The sequence below is a fragment of the Lacerta agilis genome, chromosome 4, assembly GCF_009819535.1.
Source record: "Lacerta agilis isolate rLacAgi1 chromosome 4, rLacAgi1.pri, whole genome shotgun sequence".
Taxonomy (NCBI): Eukaryota; Metazoa; Chordata; class Lepidosauria; order Squamata; family Lacertidae; genus Lacerta; species Lacerta agilis.
The window spans coordinates 79,860,852-79,880,551 of NC_046315.1; the positions used below are offsets into that span (position 1 = coordinate 79,860,852).

Here is a 19,700-nt window from a genome sequence, read left to right on the forward strand (position 1 = left end):
CTGCAATGCAGGAATAAGCAGCTGTCCCATACAGGGACCGTGGCACCATCGACACCGAGGTGTAACCAACTGAACTATCCAGGCGAAAGATTATGCCGCAATAAATCTGTGAAATCTTCAAGATGCCACCATGACTTCAGTGGCGATTTCTGCATCGCGCGAGGGGGGGGGCGATTGGGGTTGGGCTGGATGACCCTCGGGGACCCTTCCCAACTCTACCCGCGCCTTGATCTTCCCGCGCTCCGCCAACCCCCGGCTGCCGGCCGCTGTTTCGCCACCTCGTCGCCCCACATCTCCTTGCTGGACTACATTTCCCGGCATGACTGGTGAGCGTGGGAAGTGGCTCCCGTGTGGTTTTTCCCCTTCGGAAGAAGAAGTTTTCGTGGGACCGACGAGCCCGCCCGCTCCCCTTCTCTTCCCCCCCCCCTCCGCCCCTCTCTTCTCGCCGCGCCGGAGATGCGGGCGGAGGAGCGCAAAGGCTCCGGGCGTTGTTAGCAGGGGCTGCCGTCGCAAGACAAAGGAACTGGCATGTGGCTGCCGTCCCGGAGCCTCTCCCCGCTCATGCATCGTCCAGACAAAGGCCGCCTCTCCCTTGCAGCGTTCGGACGAGGGCAGGAAGCGGAGGAAACACCCGATCGCACCACGCTGCCTTCCGTCCTGCGAAACTGCCGTCTCTAAGCGCGAGAGAGACGCTCGCCTTCCCCCCCGCTTTGCCCTTTGCTCCTTCGACGGCAAGCTCTGTAAATGTTCCGCCTTGGGCTGACTTGCTACTGGCCTTTGGGGACGGTGATCCTGGCCCTTTGCGAGTCGGCTGCGGGGAGCCAGCTGAGCTCCGAGAAGACTTGGGTATGGGGACCCGGCCTGAGAGCAGAGGTGGTCCTCCCCGCCCGGTATTTTTACATCCAGGCTGTGGACACGGAAGGGAAGAGGTAATTCGGTGTAACGCTTTTTTTTTTTTTTTAAGCGAGTGGGAACGCGGCCGGGGAGGAGTTAAGGTGGATGCGAAGCGATGCGAGAGCCTGGCTTGGCGGATCTGGAAACGGATTTGCATGCCCGTCGCAGGAATCCGGAAGAGGCTCTGCGTTTTGGAAATAAAAGCAATTTTTGCGCGTGTTTATATGTGTGTGTGTGTGATCCGCTCTGCCCTCGGTATACATACAGCTCTGTGGAGAGAGAGAGAGAGAGAGAGAGAGAGAGAGAGGCGATTTAGCAAACTTTGATTGGTTGCCCCAGGGCACTCTTCAGTAAGGAGCTGCGAGTAAATCTGTGCTTTTTGAAATGTCCTTAGAAAATTCACACTTATCGTCTTTATGTGTATGCTTCAAAGCAGTGTTAGAAACTCAGGTATGAAAGCTAGGAGCTCAATGGCGCCTTAAACCGAGGTTATGGGCGCAACAACGGAATGCCTTTTTTATAACAATAATACAAAGCTGAAAATGAAGGAAGGGCAGCTAAAATATTATGTTCATTTTTCACATGGTCTAGTCCTTCCCTTGCCCACCCTCCTAATATCTCTTCTCCAGTCTTCAGAGAGTAGCTGGAAGTGGGAGGCAGAAAAAGGTCCTCCTTTCCTTCCACTCTGCACTTTAATCTGAAATCTTAGGCACAGTACTGCACCCAGAGCTCAGAAACTGCTCGGGCTATTGAAATTCCCGGTCACAAAATACGCCTAGAACAATGGGAGTTTCAAATGCTGCTTAAAAGTGGTGTGTGATGTTTGTCCCAGAAAGGTGTGCTCATTTGGGAGCAAACATGGGCGTAGTGTGGTGGGGGTCAGGGGGGCCATAGCCCCAGGTGCACAGTTTTCAAGGGCGCCCCCAAGCAGGGATGCCTTTCCCACCCTGCCTGCCCCAGAGCCTGGCCTGGCCTTGCCTCCTTGTCCCCAGTAGCTGGGTTCTGTTCACCCTCCACGCCCCGGGCATCAGCAAACACCGCAATGCTGCTGGGAAGAAAGGGGCAAATTGTGAATGCCCCAGACCAGTGGTTCTCAAAGGGTGTGGCAAGAGAGGATGGCAACTGTGGCAGGAAGCTACAAGGATGATCAAAGAAACATTTAAACGTTTCAGTGTAGTATAGTATCAAAATATTATTTTTTTGCAGAATGTAGATAACTTTTCAAAACGAGAGCCTCAAATGAGACTGAGGACAATCCTAGTTGCGTTCTCCAATGCATTTCTTATCAGTTAAAAAAACCCAACGTAGTGCAAACAAATTTTTAATATGAAAGTGGGGCGCAGAGAAAAAAGTTTGAGAACCACTGCCTTGGTAGCTTGTTGTCCCTGGGGCTGAATACACATGCATCTAGACATGTGATCCCATCTGAATGGATGCAGGTTTTCTCCTTCCCTGTGGAAGCCCAGTTCCGCATGTGTAGTGCTTGAGTTTCATCCACTTGGATGGGCATAATTTTGCATGTGTGTGCATTGGTTTGCATACCACAGCAAGCCAAGAGTGTTTTCTGTACTCAAGCTTGTGGTTAAGCTCTCTCATCCTTAATCACGAGCTGCAGCCAGGAAAAATCTCTGACTATAGATCGTGAGGAGTGAGCTTAATATCAAGTCCCCTTTCGATGGTGCAGTCTTGTCCCTGGGAACCTGCACAGCTGCCCTGAGCCAAAGTTAGGCCACATCTGCAGGCGTGTAATGTGAAGCTAATGCATTTAATGCAAATTTCTACATAGAATTTCAGGAATACAGAATTTCTTCCAGTGTCTTCTTTTTTATTCTTTAAAAAAAAAAAACTTATTTTTGTGACTTTTAAAAATGCCTTTGGATTTCATATTGTCTTAGACAACCGAGGTCTTTCTTTGGGGAAAATATTTGCAACTCCTGCCCTTTTTGGCTACGGTCCTAAACACAGTCAGACTGATTAAATTGACTTCAGCTGCTTAATGGTTTGCAGCGCCGGACCTGCTATAATTTAAATAAGGTTGCAATTTAACCAATGTAGCATTCTTTTAAAAAACACACAAAAAAAACCTTGCAAAGTCTACTGCACTTCAAGTTCATTCCAGCTTTGTTCCTGAATTTGAATCCCTGATGTTTTTCCACTATATATAAATGAATGAGAGATAGAAGGAGAACGAGGCATTCATTTACATGAGTTTGGGTTGGAAAACGTGTTACAATAGAAGCAAACAAATTGAGCAGTGCATCAGTGGTTGAGTTTAACTCCACTGGTCTTTTCGGAGCTTCCAGACCTTCAAAAGGAAGTGTGTGTTTTTTTCACACGGCGCAAAATGAACTTGTGGAATTCACTGCCACAAGATGTGGGGATGGGCAGTTGGTTAGGTGCCTTAGTCAGAGGATTAGTCAAAGGTCTGATCAGTGGCTACAAGTCACAAGCAACCTCCAGGTTTCAGTGGCAGTATGCTGGGGAACAACCGGAGGACAAGGCTACTGTGGACTTAACTGTGAGAAAAAGGATTCTAGATTTGACCTTTGGACTGATCCACGAAGACACAACTTACTTTTTTTCCTTCTTTATAAACGGGAAAAAATTCAGCCTGAAACTGAGCAATCATCAAGGAACCTAAAGGTAAAGGTAAAGGACCCCTGGACAGTTAAGTCCAATCAAAGGTGACTATGGGGTTGCGGTGCTCATGTCGCTTTCAGGTCAAGGGAGCCGGCGTTTGTCCACAGACAGCTTTCCGGGTCATGTGGCCAGCATGAATAAACCACAGACTAATCCGCTTCTGGCGCAGCAGGACACTGTGACGAGTGCCAGAGCGCACGGAAATGCCATTTACCTTCCCGGCACAGCAGTGCCCATTTATCTGCTTGCGCTGGCGTGCTTTCATATTGCTAGTTTGGCAGGAGTTGGAGCTCACCCTGTCATGCAGATTTGAACCGCCAACCTTCTGATCGGCAAGCCCAGCGCCACCCGCGTCCCTTCTGCCAAGAAACCTACAAAGCACTTAAACACATATTTCAATTTCAGTATAATACATGACATCGTAGGATCTTCATGAGCTATGCTAGTGTGGGGAGGAACCATGGAGGTGTTTTAGATAGGGAGGGGTGTTAAAACACTACCTTTTCTTGCGTTCATATCTTGGGGGGGGGAGGAAGGTTACTCAAAACATTTACCTCAGTAGGCATGTTTGCAAGTTAGTTTATCCAGCTCTGGGTATTGGTAGAAAAGTTCTGGAAAACCTTGGTGTTCAGCAGAAGTTTAATCCCTGAGAGACAGCTCATCTGCTATTACTGATGCATGCAATATGTGGGGTGACAGTGATGCTCAGCAGGGCTGGCCAGCGCTTCAATTTAACTGAATGGACCCTTATAACAGACCCCCAGAATATGTTGCAATATGCAGGGGGTTTCTTGGCAGATGAGTTGCTGTGGAAAGACTTCTCTAGAAGTAAAAAATAAATAAATTGAAAAGCACTGCTGCAGAGTATCAGATAATCTGAAGTATTTCTGCTGTCAGTGAGACCCGTTCCCTTGTTGGTTTAACTTTACAAGCCCCCAAAGTTTATCCTTAAGCTTTTCGACTCGGGTCTAGAATTCTAACCCGAAGAGGGGGGGGCGGGGAGAATGTTTGATTTCATCGTCGCCATTGTCTTTGTTTCCCTGCGTAGGTTTACCGTCTCTCCGGGTGAAAACGCATTTCAAGTAAAGATCACGGCTCCCGAGGAGCAATTTACGCGGGTAGGAGTGCAAATACTAGACAGGAAAGATGGCTCCTTCATCGTCAGGTACAGGATGTATGCGAGCTACAAAAACCTGAGAATCGAGGTTCAGACCCTAGGCGTGCACGTTGCCAAATCTCCGTATAGCTTGAAAGGTACAAAAATGGCATCTCATTAATCCGCACTGTTGGGAGACTCTTATGCATAGTAATTGGGACTGAAGTTTGCCTTGCAAAAGTGAAACCAACTTACAGTGGTACCCCGCTAGACGAATGCCTCGCTAGACGAAAAACTCGCTAGACGAAAGCATTCGTCTAGCGGGAGGCTGCCCCGCTAGACGAAAAAGTCTATGGGGCTGCCTCGCAAGACGAAAAAATTTCGTCTTTTTTTTTTTTTTTCGTTTTGCGGAGCGCGGCTCCCATTGCCGCTCCGCAAGACGAAAACCCCGCTAGACGAAAATTTTCGCGGGACGAATTATTTTCGTCTAGCGGGGCACCACTGTATTGGATGTACTCACTCCTCCCGGTGGACCATTAATCCCCCTTTCTGTCTTCCACAAGATGGGCAATGATCTCAATGCAAGGAAGGAGAAAAGATCTACCTGAATTAATTATGTGACACAGCTCATGGTGCAGTTGATTGGTAATGGGTTCAGAGATGCATGGACTCACCTCTGAGCATTTACTGCAGGGATTTGACACCTGTAAGAGCCATAGTTCCCTCAGCCCTGTTTTACAGAATGAGCACAGGCCCTGGTGAGATTCTGGGAGGCGATATCAGCTAGACTGTCGCACAGCTGCAAGAAGAATACCTGCCCATTGTTCTGGGAATTGGTGGAGAAAATATAGACGTATCGTTTTGAGGGTTAAAAATAAAGACACCGTCAAATTTAAATCCAGAAAGAAACCCTGTGCCCTTCATCATCAAAAGTCTTGAAAATATGTGTTTTGGAGAGTGCTCTAGAAAACCAGGTGTCTTACTAGATATAAGTCAAATTAATTGTAACTCATTATCGAATATGTACGATATGTGGCTGCAAACACACGCCTTAAAACAAATTTATTGTGTGCAGGACCCGTCTATCATGAGAACTGCGATTGCCCCCAGGAAGATGGAAATGCTTGGCTGGAAGAAATGAGCTGCCCTCCATCCATTTTGCAGATTCAGAGAGATCTGGCGCATTTCCCCACCGTCGACCCTGACAAAATTGCCAAAGAAATCCCACAGCGGTTTGGGCAGAGGCAGAGCTTGTGCCATTACACCATAAAAGACAACAAGGTACACACTCCACTGACGGAAGTGGCTGTTTTTGCAAATAAACGTATGATAAAATCCCTGGAGAACAATGGAGGGTGGTCATTGTTCCTCTGGAGCCTGCTGTTCAGCTGACAGAAATCAGCTGATGTCCTTAATGCAAGGGCCTGGCATATGCACGTACCTGCCAGTCAGAGTAAACACTACTGAGGTAGATGGAGCAAGGGTCTGCCTTGTTATAAGGCAAGCTTCCTAAATTCCTACACTTAGAGCATACATCAGTGAAACCATCCTCCGGGTACAGGGCGGCATATTAATTCAATAAATTAATAAAATAAATAAATCATTTCTTCTGGCCATACTACTAATAGGTAACCCGAGGCTAAAGAGAACACAAGAACTCAGGAAGAGCCAAGGTAAAACCGAAAGAATCGTTTTGATAAATCAGACCAAGTTCCACCTAGTCTGGCATGAGAAAACCAGTTGCAAGTGTATAGTAGCTTATACGGTGGCAATTCCCATCCTTGCATATGTTGGCCACAGCATCTTGTATTTGGAGAGAAACTGCTTCTGAACGTGGTTACTAGTTGTTGGTGGAGCATGAATTTATATAATGTTAAAAAAAAATCTTAACAGAGCAGCTATTGCAACATCTTGTGGCAGTAAATGTATGCATTGTGTAGAAAATACCCACCTTTTGCCGTGAACAAGAGATTTCTCTCCAAAGAGAGAGCCAGTGTGGTGTAGTGGTTAAGAGCGTAGACTCGTAATCTGGTGAACCGGATTCGTGTCCCCGCTCCTCCACATGCAGCTGCTGGGTGACCTTGGACTAGTCACACTTCTTTGAAGTCTCTCAGCCCCACTCACCTCACAGAGTGTTTGTTGTGATGGAGGAAGGGAAAGGAGAATGTGAGCCGCTTTGAGACTCCTTCGGGTGGTGATAAAGCGGGATAGCAAATCCAAACTCTTCTCTTCTTCTTCTTCTAATACGGTAATATTGCAAGGTAGATGGCATTGGCAGGCAGGCATCTTGGGGTTGGATTTATTCCCTGAAGACTGGGTCCCTTTCCGATGAAATGGCTGCCACTCTTGTTAGGAAGGGTTGCTCTTTCCATTACTTCCATCTAATGCTGTGTTGCAAATCCTTACAGGGTGCTCCTAATTAGGACTTGCTAAAACTGTTACAGTTGGCCTGGCAAACTTGTTGGACATTAGCAATAGCAGCTGTAAGAGCAAGGTTGTTGGCTGTCATATATTCTGTGTTGTTGGTTCTGCAGTCCTAAAGTTACACTAGAAAATGGGGGTGATCTGAAGAGTTTAAGCTTTTCCTTTCCTTTCCTTTCCTTTCCTTTCCTTTCCTTTCCTTTCCTTTCCTTTCCTTTCCCCTTTTTCCTCTTTCCTCTTTCCTCTTTCCTCTTTCCTTTCCTTTCCTTACCTTACCTTACCTTACCTTACCTTACCTTACCTAATTCAAATATGCTCAGTCTGGTTTGTTTGTTTTTTTAGGTTTACATAAAGACCCATGGTGAACATGTAGGCTTCAGGATATTCATGGATGCCATCCTCCTTTCTTTGACTCGGAAAGTGAGTAGACGTCTTAAAAAACATGGTCATTACAGATTTTAATTCCGTTTTGTTTTTAAGTCTATGTGCTGTGTCCTCTGCCATGAATATGGTACCTGAAGTGCTGTAGAACACAATAAATGTTTTAAAATGCGTTAGCAATAAAAAAATTGGCAACCTCAAAATAAAAGGTGAAGCACCCCTGAACAGTTAAGTCCAGTCAAAGGCGACTATGGGGCTGCAGCGCTCATCTTGCTCTCAGGCCGAGGGAGCTGGCGTTTGTCCACAGACAGCTTTCCGGGTCATGTGGCCAGCATGAATAAACCGCTTCTGGCGCAACGGAACACTGTGACGGAAACCAGAGTGCACGGAAACGCCGTTTACCTCCCCGTTGCAGTGGAACCTATATATCTACTCACTCTGGTATGCTTTCGAACTGCTAGATTGGCAGGAGCTGGGACAGAGCAACGGGGATTTGAACCGCCAACCTTCTGATCGGCAAGCCCAAAAGGCTCAGTAGTTTAGACCACAGCGCCACCCGCATCCCTGAAAACAAATGACAGCCTCCATAAGACACAGGTGGGGAATGGTGCTGTGAGCCAAAGAAACCGAGTCACCTGCCACTAGCCAGCTGGAATGGTTATTTAGAAAAGCCTCATTTTAACTAAATACTGAAAGGCCAACGAAGATGTGACTGTCTGAATTTGAGCTGATAAGACAACTGGGGACAAGATGGGAGCCTGCAGTCCCCTGTAGCTTATGTCCCATGTGGCAAGCTAGCCATTCCCAAGTGCTGCCGTCAACTAGGAGTAACATTATTGTCAAGCAGCCTTCCCGATTCCCATCAGTCTGCAGCAGCCCAGGAAAGTTCTCTGATCTACAGTTTCAAATGCCGGTCTTCCTGTCCGGTGCTAGACAGGGTCCTTTCTAAGAGTCCTAGAAGGGAAGCCTTAAATTGGGTGCTGGGATTAACCTTTTTCTTCCTGCGTCGCCGTCGTTTTTGCTGAAAACCATGCTGTCCTAAATCCTGCTCTGGAAAATCTGTATTGTCAGAAGAGTCCCTGGAGTCGTCTCATCACTGGAATTCCAGCCTATTTGAAAGTAATAGATGCCTGACGGGTGTGCCGCAAGAATTGCAAAAACCAAATCCAGATGATTTAGGCAAGTTAGTTCCGTTCGTGCTATTAGGCAGAGCAAATATTCCAGGGTCCCTAATGAGTTTTCCTTACTCCAGAACAAAAAAAGAGAGAAGTTTCTATCGTTGCAGGGACAACTTCTTTGACACGGCGCTGCACTGATGAGAAAATTAACAGTCAGCTCAACTGGCATACAGCCGGAGCCGAACTAGACGTGACATGAGAACTCTGTGGTCAGAGACAGTATTGTGTAATTTGTTAGGGTTTTTGACTACAGCTGCGGAGGCCAGTGTTCAAATTCCCACTCACTGTGTATCCCGTTGCCACTTCACCTCGAATTCCTTGGGAGAAAGGCAGGAAACAATGGAATGAATGAATGAAATGAACTCTCCTCCTCTTCCTCCTCCTCCTTCCATATTGAATTTATCAATAAAATCAAAATATAAAACCACAAAATATGTAATCAAAACAAAAACAACCACCCAATAACCCTCCCCCCAGAAAAACACATTTTATTTTATTTTTTAATAAGAATTTATTAATTTTTTAAAAAAAATACAAAAAAGAATAAACATACAAAATACAAAACAAAACACTACAAAACCAAAATACAAAAACAAAACCTAACAAACAAACATTTATTTAACTATACTTATGTTATTTATAACCTTATTTTGGGACTTCCTCACGTCCTCTCTTCTGCGTTCATTTCGAATATATAAAACACATTTTAAAAGGGAATAGGATGTCAATCAAATCCTTTTTCAGCTTTTTTATACAAAGCTGAAAATGAATGAACAACAACTAAAATATTATGTTCATTTTTCACATGGTTTAGTCCTTCCCCTGCCCATCCCCTAATACTCTTAAGAGAGTCTCTTCTCCAGTCTTCGGAGGGTAAGCTGGAAGTGGGGAGGCAGAAAAAGGTCCTCCTTTCCTTCCACTCTGCAGTTTTAATCTGAAATCTTAGGGCGCAGTATTACGCCCAGAGCTCAGAAACTGCTCGCGCTATTGAAATTCCTGGTTGCCTAGAACAGTGGCGGTTTCGAACCCTTGACTACCACCACCTGCAAGTTGCTATTTCCACCCGTTGGTAGTATTTACAGTCGTTGATGAAAAGGGGAGGGTATAATTTTGAACATGTTAACCTGCCCTCTCCCTGCACCATGCTTCTGATCAAAATGAGACTTTGTTTTCTCTTCCTTCCCCCACACATCTGGTTTGTTTGTTTTTTAAAAAAATAAAAAAATAAAAATGGCAAAATTTAAAGAGCAATCTGCTTAACATTTTCATTAGGAAAAAAAGGAACAAAACCTTGGTCCACTCTGTTCTGTATCCCATGTTTAAATGTACATTATTTTGTACTTTGTAGATCAGCTGTTTTCTCATTTTCTGCCTTGAGGGAACTGTTACCCTGAACTCCCTCATGGCTGCCACAAGACTCCCTGAGTATTCAAGAGGATTGTAAGGGTGCCCACTCAATTCGCACTGGGTGAATTGAAACCATGACTGTAGACGATAACTCAACACCCAGATCTGTCTGCACGTTGCAGGGGGAGATTGATAGCAGAGGGCAAGAAGCTCTCTGAGCTATCTGCCATTACTGATATTCTAGCCGAAGTCCCCCTTCAAAACTTTCAAGGAAACACAGGATTCCCTAGAGCCCAATACGGATTGCACATTCATTTGAAAGATGTCATCACGAACATTTAGGGAAATGTGCTTCAAGAAGTCTGTTGAATAATATGTGAATAAATGAAGACTGAAATTAGGTTCCGAGAAATAGAATGGCTTGCAATTCACATTGGGATTATAAACCAGCAGGTGGCATTGCGCTCCTAAAGATTTCGGTGTACATGTTTCCTTTTTACCCTAAGAAGGCAGAAGACAAATACAACATGTTGGCTTACCCCGGCCTTCCAAAAGCCTGTCCAGAGTTGCTTCTCAGAGAAACTCACTTATCTTGGGTGTCATGAATAAAGAAAATGAGCTATGAACAAACCACTCCATTTCAGGCTCCCTTTTTAAATGTGAGGAGATGACAATAAATACTGGTCTACCTTGCAGGGTTATGATAAGTGTAATATATGTGCAGCATTTAAGCAAATGCCATATAAATACAAAGCATAATTCATAGTTTTGTGTTACGGGGGTTTTAGAGGACAAAATAACCTTAAATTGTACCCAGAAGACTATAGAAAGTCAGTGAAGACCCTGGAGTACTGATGTAATATATACTTTTAGGACTTGCCATTCCAGTTACTCGCCAGTCATTCATAAAGGCCTAGGCCCTATTCCAATAATCAAGTTTACAAGTCTGGAGGAATGTTTGCTTTCTGTGCGTTACATGTGAACTGTAGAGATCACAAAATTATAAATAGGAAACACGTGTCAATTTGGAGATGGTCAAAGAGCGGCCTGATGCAGCCGTAGATAGTGAATGTTTTGCTTTACTGTCTCTCAGGTGAAAATGCCAGATGTCGAGTTTTTTGTCAATTTGGGAGACTGGCCTTTGGAGAAAAAGAAATCCTCTCAGGACATCCACCCCATATTTTCCTGGTGCGGATCCAATGATTCAAAAGACATTGTGATGCCAACCTATGACCTGACAGACTCCGTTTTAGAAACAATGGGCCGGTAAGAGTTCCTACCAAGGTTTTGGAAGTTGTTCCACATCTTATAATGTTTCTTGTTGACTGTGTTCATTGGTGCTGCAGTTAGCAGTGGGCACAAGCCATTACCTTTATGCATGCAAAATGGGAAGCCGGATGCAAGGGGGATACAGACAAGAGGGGGAAAGAAGGAGATAGGCAACCCAGTCAGATGGGTGGGGTATTTTTATTATTATTATTTATTATTGAATAAGGCGTTCCTATTTTCATCAGAGAAATGTTGCAGGGCATGATTGAAAAGTCAGGAAAGTGAGAGCGCCTGGTTATGCGTGCCTTTGCCTCCACCCATCCCAGTCAGGAATAGGAACACAAAGGAGAGGATCCCTGTTTCCTCACAGGTCTCTCTGAGCATACTGGTTTTCATGCTATCTTCTCACTTCTGGTGAAAGGGCAAAAGGTACAAACCCCACATCCCTTACAAGAAGAGAAGACTTGGCTCTCTGGGGTCTCTCGCTGGGCCATGTCTCCTTCCTTTCAGCCAGAATCGGTGGCGGTTCCTCAGGGGCATATTAATACGGAGGTGCCACCCGCTCCTGCCTGGAAGCTCCCAACAACTGTGGACATACTGTATATCCCGTTTCCTCTCAACAGAGTCAGCCTGGACATGATGTCTGTTCAAGCAAACACCGGGCCGCCTTGGGAAGAGAAGAACGCCACGGCGATATGGCGGGGCCGAGACAGCCGCAAAGAAAGGCTCGAACTTGTGAAAATGAGTAGAAAGTACCCAGAAATCATCGATGCGGCGTTTACAAACTTCTTCTTTTTCAAGCATGATGAAAGTCTCTATGGCCCCATTGTGAAGCATATTTCCTTTTTCGATTTCTTCAAGGTATGATACAAAGGTGATTGTGCTTAGATAAGCCTTTAGAGAGGTTCCCCCCCCTTTTTAAATTATATTGAGATGTTGGCAGCTGCCCAGCTCCCAGAGATTAAAAAGCGTATCTTGCAAGTTTTTGTAGTGCTATCCCCCTATGGAGGCTGTATCTAGATTATAATTTTTCAGAAACCTTAAAAGTATTACTATAGCCATTGTTGCTTGGGATAAACATGTTCACTTTGTCCAAATTTCTGCAGTTCTAGATGCCTCTTAAGGCAATCTCTGCAGGTGGTTCTATTTTTCCACATTATTTCCCTGCATGTTTTGGTGAGGCAAAATGAGACCTTAAATTCTAATTTAAGCCAGTAAATGGAAGATGGTTTTTCTATGATCCAAAACCGCCCCAAGCCTTTTACATCTGAATATTTCAAAGGCTTGGGCTGGTTTTAACGTTATTAAAATTATCCCTCTAATGTGGAGATCATACAACAAGCAACTTCCACTTGTTGGTCCTCTGAGCTGAGAGGTAACATTGGTCTTGGGCTTACAGTTTTAGTTCGCCCAATTAAACGTCGTATTTCTATGCCAGTTCTGCCAGTTCCTAGTGGTTGCCGGTGCCGATGCACAGATATTTCACGCTATTCACTTGGCTCATGTTGTAAGCTCGGTAATGTTATAACATAAAGTATTGCGACGTGAAAGTAGTTTTCATGGTGTCCATGTGGGGCTTAAATGTCTCAAGCAGACTTCAGAGAAGCTGTGCGATCCACATTACTGCTCTAGGCATGTTTCTCTGCCTGCGCAGACCATAATCATCAGTAGACACACACACACACAGTGCTTTTTTCTGGGGGTACACAGGGGTACGTATACCCCTAAACATTTTGTGAATCTTTGTACTTTCGTCCATTTACTGTATTTATTTTTCCCAATTTGAACTATAAAAATTGTGATTTTCTTGAGTCAAAATGAGAGTACCCCTAAACTTTTTTTTTTTTTTAAAGAAAAAAAAGCACCGTATATATATTTTTTCAAAATAAAGACCTCAGATTGCTTTACACCTTTTGGAAAGCTTAAATGGATGAGACTGCCTTAGTAACACTTAAGCTTTGATTAGTTTTGTGAATGGTTAGTAAAATATGCAGTGATGTGTGATATGTAAAATGAACCATGGAAAGAGAAGAAGGGAAGTCATTGGATATTTTAAAGTTTGTAAAATGTTTTATTTGACATTGTGAAACAGAAAATTTAATAATAATAATTATTATTATTATAGAACTTCAAAGGTACAGGAGAATATGAAAACGAACCCAGCTAAACCTGATTTAGAGCTCACACATTATGTTTATGGGTTAAAAGCATAGCATAGTTGTGAAAGCAACACACTCATGAGAAATCCATAATTGGCTGGAGCTCACTATTAAGGGCACATCTGGCGGCAAACCCAGGTTTGCTGCTAAGTAAATGTGGAGAAATATCCTAAAGGTTCTCAGAAACCCTGCATTCAGATCTTCTTGCGGGTACTCAACCTTCAGATCTCGATGCCGTAGTGGAGAGAATGCCACAACAAATCTACAGGCCGCCTGCTTACGAATTTTGTGTTGTGTGTTTTGCAGTATAAATACCAAATTAATATCGACGGCACAGTGGCCGCATACCGACTGCCTTATCTGCTAGCAGGAAGTAGCATAGTGCTAAAGCAGGATTCCATCTACTATGAACATTTTTACAATGAGCTACAACCGTGGAAACATTATCTTCCTTTCAAAAACGACCTAAGTGATCTCCTGGAGAAGCTGCAGTGGGCCAAAGACCACGACGAAGAGGTGAAAATACAATGGGCCTGCACAGATGTTGCAAAATTATGTTCCCACAGCTCTTAGGAGTTTCTTGTGCCGCACAGAATGGGGGGGGGGCAAATTCCTGAATCTAAGCATGCAATGTAAAGCTGGGCATGGAGTTTTGGCTTGCAGTAAATGGGCAAGAAGGTAGATTGCAGTAAATCTACAAGAAGGTAGATTTGCAGGTAAAAAGTGGGAGGCGAGGAAAAAGCTAGTGCATGACTAGGAACGCAGTTGTTTTTTCTTCTCCCTCTCCAATTCCCCCCTTCTCTTTTTTGGAATCAGTCCTGTTAAACTCAAATGTTCCGGCACCACATAGGGACTTTTGGTTGGTCCTAATAAAAGGTATAGATTCATAGCCCCTGTCTGGATTCATTGCACAAAATCCCTGATGGATTTATGCCCTTAAGAGTCACTTCTCCCAGCTAATGGAATGTTAGTCTGTCTGAGACTTGGGGGGGGGGGACGGTTTGCCTATACAGTGGTACCTCAGGTTACATACGCTTCAGGTTACAGACTCTGCTAACCCAGAAATAACACTTCAGGTTAAGAACTTTGCTTCAGGATAAGAACAGAAATCGTGCTCTGGCGGCGCAGCGGCAGTGGGAGGTCCCATTAGCTAAAGTGGTGCTTCAGGTTAAGAACAGTTTCAGGTTAAGAACGGACCTCCAGAACGAATTAAGTTCTTAACCTGAGGTACCACTGTAATGGACTCATTCAATCTGATAAAGTTTTACACATGTGAAAACTGGAATTTAATTGATTTAGGTTGGGTGGGTCTGAGCAAGAAGAAGGGAAATGGGCATTATAAGAAAATTAAAGTTTTAACATGAAGATACCTTACCTCTCCCCCACCTGTTATCCCTGACAGGCAAAGAATATTGCAAAAGCGGGACAAGAATTTGCAAGAAACAACCTCATGGGAGACCATATATTTTGCTATTACTTCAAACTTTTTCAGGTCAGTTTTCTCGATTACGGAAATGGAAATGTAAGAATGCCTTAAATATAAGAACTAAAGTGACTTTCCAGTTCTGTGGAGGGACAAACACATGGCTGTTCCTATATTTATCACCATACCTTCACATGAGGTAAAGGTAAAGGACCCCTGAATGGTAAAGTCCAGTCAAATTTGACTATGGGGTGCAATGCTCATCTCTGCTTTCAGGTTGAGGGAGCCGGCGTTTGTCCACAGATAGCTTTCCGGGTCATGTAGCCAGCATGACTAAAACACTTATAAATGGGACACCATGACGGAAGCCAGAGTGCATGGAAATGCCGTTTACCTTGCCACCGCAGCAGTACCTGTTTATCTACTTGGACTGGTGTGCTTTTGAACTGCTAGGTTGGCAGCATTAAATGTTAAGGTTTGTTTAAACAAACAAACAAACAAGCACTTTATTAATTTCTTTATCAGATATATTAATACAATACAGTGGTACCTCTGGTTGTGAACAGGATCCGTTCTGGAGTCCCATTCGCAACATGAGCAGAATGCAACATGAAGTGCCGCTTCTGCGCATGTGCGAACTGCCGAACCCGGAAGTAACCCGTTCTGGTACCTCCAGGTTTGGTGCGTTCGTATCCCGTGATGAATGCAACCCGCAGCTATCGTAACTAGAGGTATCTGAAGAAGTGTGCATGCACACGAAAGCTCATACCAGGAACAAACTCAGTTGGTCTCTAAGGTGCTACTAGAAAGAATTTTCGATTTTGTTTTGACTATGGCAGACCAACACGGCTACCCACCTGTAACTAGAGGTATGACTGTACAGTTACATTTCCCAGAACAATAAACATACAGTCGTATCTTGGAAGTCAAACGGAATCCGGTCCGGAAGTCGGTTCGACTTCCAAAACGTTCGGAAACCAAAGCGCGGCTTCTGATTGGCTGCAGGAAGCATCTGAAGCCGTGTCGGACGTTTGGCTTCCAAAAATAGTTCACAAACTGGAACAGTCACTTCCAGGTTTGCGGCGTTCGGGAGCCAAAACATTCAAGAACTACATTGTAAGCTGTTCGAAAACCAAGGTACGACTGTATTACATATATATCCAAAAACAAAACTCGCTGATCAGATAGCAAGCAGCTGGCTGAATTCACCACCACCCCAGTCCCAAAGTATAGAAGCACCTTCACAATCCCTAATTCTGCCTTTGTTACATATAACCTACACTGGTGCTATTGTGGTATATCAAACATGTTATGTGTGCATTAGTCGTGGGTTCAAGCTCCACGTTGGGCAAGATTCCTGCCCAAAAGAAGACCCTCGTAGTCCCTTCTAACACAACGGCTGTCTGGTTTCACATCCCTTCGAGCCGTCCATTCAAATTGAAGAGCATCCTTTTAAAACATTACCCGTGGTGTTTAATAACCAAGATCTGCAAGTAAGCACCGTGTGAAAGGTATGCCCTAAAAAATTAAGCTGGCATTTTGTTAAAAGAAGCATCCCGACTTCCACAAATCCCATTCTAATGTGGAGGGATATGTTCCTCAAAGCAGCGATCAGCAATGATCAAAAGAGCCCAGCTTTAGAAAGCCCCTCCCGAAACACAGCTGAAAATGTCTGTGCATTAACACGGAGGTACTGATATTTCAGCAAGTCACCCGGTGCAGCCCGTGTCAGCTTACAGTTTCTGTGATACCGAATCTCACGTTCTTCCCCCGCGAGGTTTGTTGGAGCAATGGGCAATTGATTGGCTACAGCTTTTCCAACACGGAGTGCGCAAGCATAAGACGTGTCTCTCCCCCCCCCCCCACACACACACCTTTTTAATTTTTCAATTAGGAATATGCCAAACTACAAGTGACGGAACCGAAAGTGAGAGACGGCATGGAGAAAGTGGAACAGCCAGATGACGACCTTTTCCCCTGTAGTTGCCACCGAAAAAAGGTACAGTGCGTACAAGTTAACATTTTAGGAACTGTTTGTTCAGGGACCTGACCTACCGTTTATTGTAACTGGGAACATCTTATGCCTCACATGTTCGGATTCTAAGTTGGGGGGGGGGGGGAACAGATTTTGTTATGGGTGCCAACAGAATCCCTTGCTGCTTTTCCATATACAGCATTGAGGGAGGCAGAGATTTTCACAACCAATGCCTGTGGTTTAACAGAAAACCACTGAGGATGTTTTGGAGTGGGTTAAATCCTGCTAAGTCATGGAGGTAGCATGAGGCAGGAGAGCATGAGTTGCAAGGTCACAGAAACCGGCTGTGAGTATTTCGCCTAGTTTTTTTTATTCCAAGGGAAATTATGTGTTTGGATTTTTCCGGATGCAAAAATCATACAGCAGATCTGCATAATTTATCTTACGATGTGCAGGTCTCCAGTTTGCTTTTTCCTGTTTCACGTAACATACTCAAGTTTGGGCAGTCGTGGCAAGGAGAAATTCGGATCGCAAAAGCCTCGCCCCAGACACTCTACTTAGTCGGCCACCTCTCTTGGTTCTTGAGATTTCAGCAGGAATTACCCACACGCTTTCTAGCATATGTTCGCAACCATAAGATACTAGCAACTTGCTTTCGAAAAAGATAAAAATAAAAAATATAAATGAGATTTTCAGGAAACTGAATGGACAATGAACCCAGGACATTGTGCTTTTTCTATGTGCTATAAAACATGCACGACACAGTTCTCTATCACACACACACACACAAAACACAGGGCCTCTATCGCAGAGAAAACGTCTCCCTTGCAAAAGGCCATCTTACCGTTCTGCCAATTAAGTTGTGTTGCCGACGTGAGCCAGAAAGAGTTGCAATTTTTTAAAAAACGAAACAATATTGCAAGTCATCATGGGTCAAATCAATGAAGAAAGAGGGGTTTGCTGTCACTTCCTCTGAATCCATGTTGTACCGGTAGTAGGAAGAGGAGTATTTTGGAACTCGTGGGGAAAAAAATGTTTCAAAATGGGAGTTGTATTCCAAACATTCCATCCCATTCTAACATGACCAGAAAACAGAAGTCAAGGTGCAGCATGGAGTGCTTATGAATCTCTGATTGTTGTTGTTGTTTAAATTTACAAATATAAAGCTGAGCAGGTAGCAGGCAGGCAGTGGTAATCCTGAAATACCACCAGTCTTGCGCACCAACACAAACCCTAGGACAATCTAGAACAACACAAATCTAGAACAATGCTCTCGCTTGCTCTTTCCAATGAAATTATAATTTGCAAGTACCAGGTAGATCCTTTCCACACCCATCTAGGCAAGTGGGTATGATACAGCCCAGGAACTTATAATTAAGTACAAACTATCATAGCCCATTAACCAGGGGCTTAATTTTCGCTATTATGGACACCTCTGCAAAAATATTCTAGAGAGAGAAGGAACTTTTTCTGGAACATAAGAGTGTGCTCAAAATACTATAACGTAAAGCAAAGTTGTTCAGGACTTATTTCAACCGTGAAATATTTTCTTCTTGCTTTACAGGTCAAAGAGGAACTTTAACAAGAACACTGGTGTTTACAGTATTTGGATTTCAATGTCTTCAGATGAGAACAAAAAAAAAGACGAGTCCGAATGCCTTCTGTTGTGCATGCAGTATTACTACACCTTTGCTTTTATGATTTTTTATTATTATTTTTAAAAATAAATACTATTTCCTTAAAGTTGAGAGCATTTTTTTGTTTTAAAAAATAGCTTTGATTTTGGGACTATATTATATACCCCTTCTGCAGAGGACTTTTGCTGCAGCCTGTGGATTACTGCCGCTTGCTTAAGCAGATTACACACAACACACCAAAATAATAGGTGTGAGGAGAGGAAAATGTGGACTAGAAAACTCCCACTTCAATCTACATAGCTGAAGCTAACAAGAAAAAAAAATACAATTGAGAAGCTTTCAAATGATTTGTTAAAATAATTGGCTAGGGTGTGTTCAAGCTTCGTTAGCAGGGTTTAATTGTTTAATTCAGTAGTCTTTTTTCAAAACTCTTGTTTGTAACAGCTATACAAAAAGACCCCCTATCGTATGGATTTCAGACAAGGGGCATTGAGCTTCTCATTGCCAAACTACACTGAAGCCCTAACTAGGAATAAAAATTATTCCAAGCCATTTAAGGAACCTGTGGCAAAACCATGCTGTTTCACAGACTTGTTTTGAAACTAATAGCGTATCATTCATGTTTACCCTGTACAAAGCTGCCACCTCCAGGGATAGTGTATTGGCTCTCAGGATGCCAACTTATCTACAAAATAATTTTAAATATGCAGAATCTCATGTTTGGGTGCTTCCTCCCCATATGTAGAAAGTTAGCACATTGGGGGGACGGGACGACCTTTGCCCTTGTCAACCAGGTCTCCACAGGCATGTTGTAGTCACAAAGAACTGAACAAACCTTTCTCAGAATATGGCTCATTGGGTCTAATCCCTCACTTGCCCCCACTTCCTTTTGTTTTTTCTGATATTTTCTTTCAGAGCCTATATGATGGTGCAGACTGATGCAAAGTTTACTGTTTGCGGGTGGCGCTGTGGTCTAAACCACAGAGCCTAGGGCTTACCGATCAGAAGGTCGGCGGTTCGAATCCCTGCGACGGGGTGAGCTCCCGTTGCTCCGTCCCTGCTCCTGCCAACCTAGCAGTTTGAAAGCACGTCTAAGTGCAAGTAGATAAATAGGTACCGCTCCAGTGGGAAGGTTCTCGTTCGCCAGAAGTGGCTTAGTCATGCTGGCCACATGACCCGGAAGCTGTATGCCGGCTCCCCCAGCCAGTAAAGTGAGATGAGTGCCGCAACCCCAGAGTCGTCCACGACTGGACTTAACGGTCAGGGGTCCCTTTACCTTT

General features: G+C 44.2%; 1 protein-coding gene across 2 annotated transcripts; it reads left to right on the forward strand.

Moving 5' to 3' along the window:
* Positions 1-305: 305 nt before the first annotated feature.
* On the forward strand, positions 306-18,526 carry POGLUT2 (protein O-glucosyltransferase 2). 2 transcript variants are annotated; one of them, XM_033147782.1, is made up of 10 exons: positions 308-929; positions 4,583-4,788; positions 5,706-5,911; positions 7,394-7,471; positions 11,051-11,223; positions 11,850-12,087; positions 13,692-13,901; positions 14,788-14,877; positions 16,703-16,807; positions 18,348-18,526. In XM_033147782.1, exons 1-10 carry the CDS (start codon positions 745-747, stop codon positions 18,363-18,365), a joined length of 1,509 nt encoding a protein of 502 aa, XP_033003673.1. In that variant the 5' UTR covers positions 308-744; the 3' UTR covers positions 18,366-18,526. The 2 variants fall into 2 exon arrangements, with proteins under 2 accessions (XP_033003674.1, XP_033003673.1); XM_033147783.1 differs by lacking the exon at positions 13,692-13,901 and having other exon boundaries at positions 306-929.
* The last annotated feature ends 1,174 nt before the right edge of the window (positions 18,527-19,700 follow it).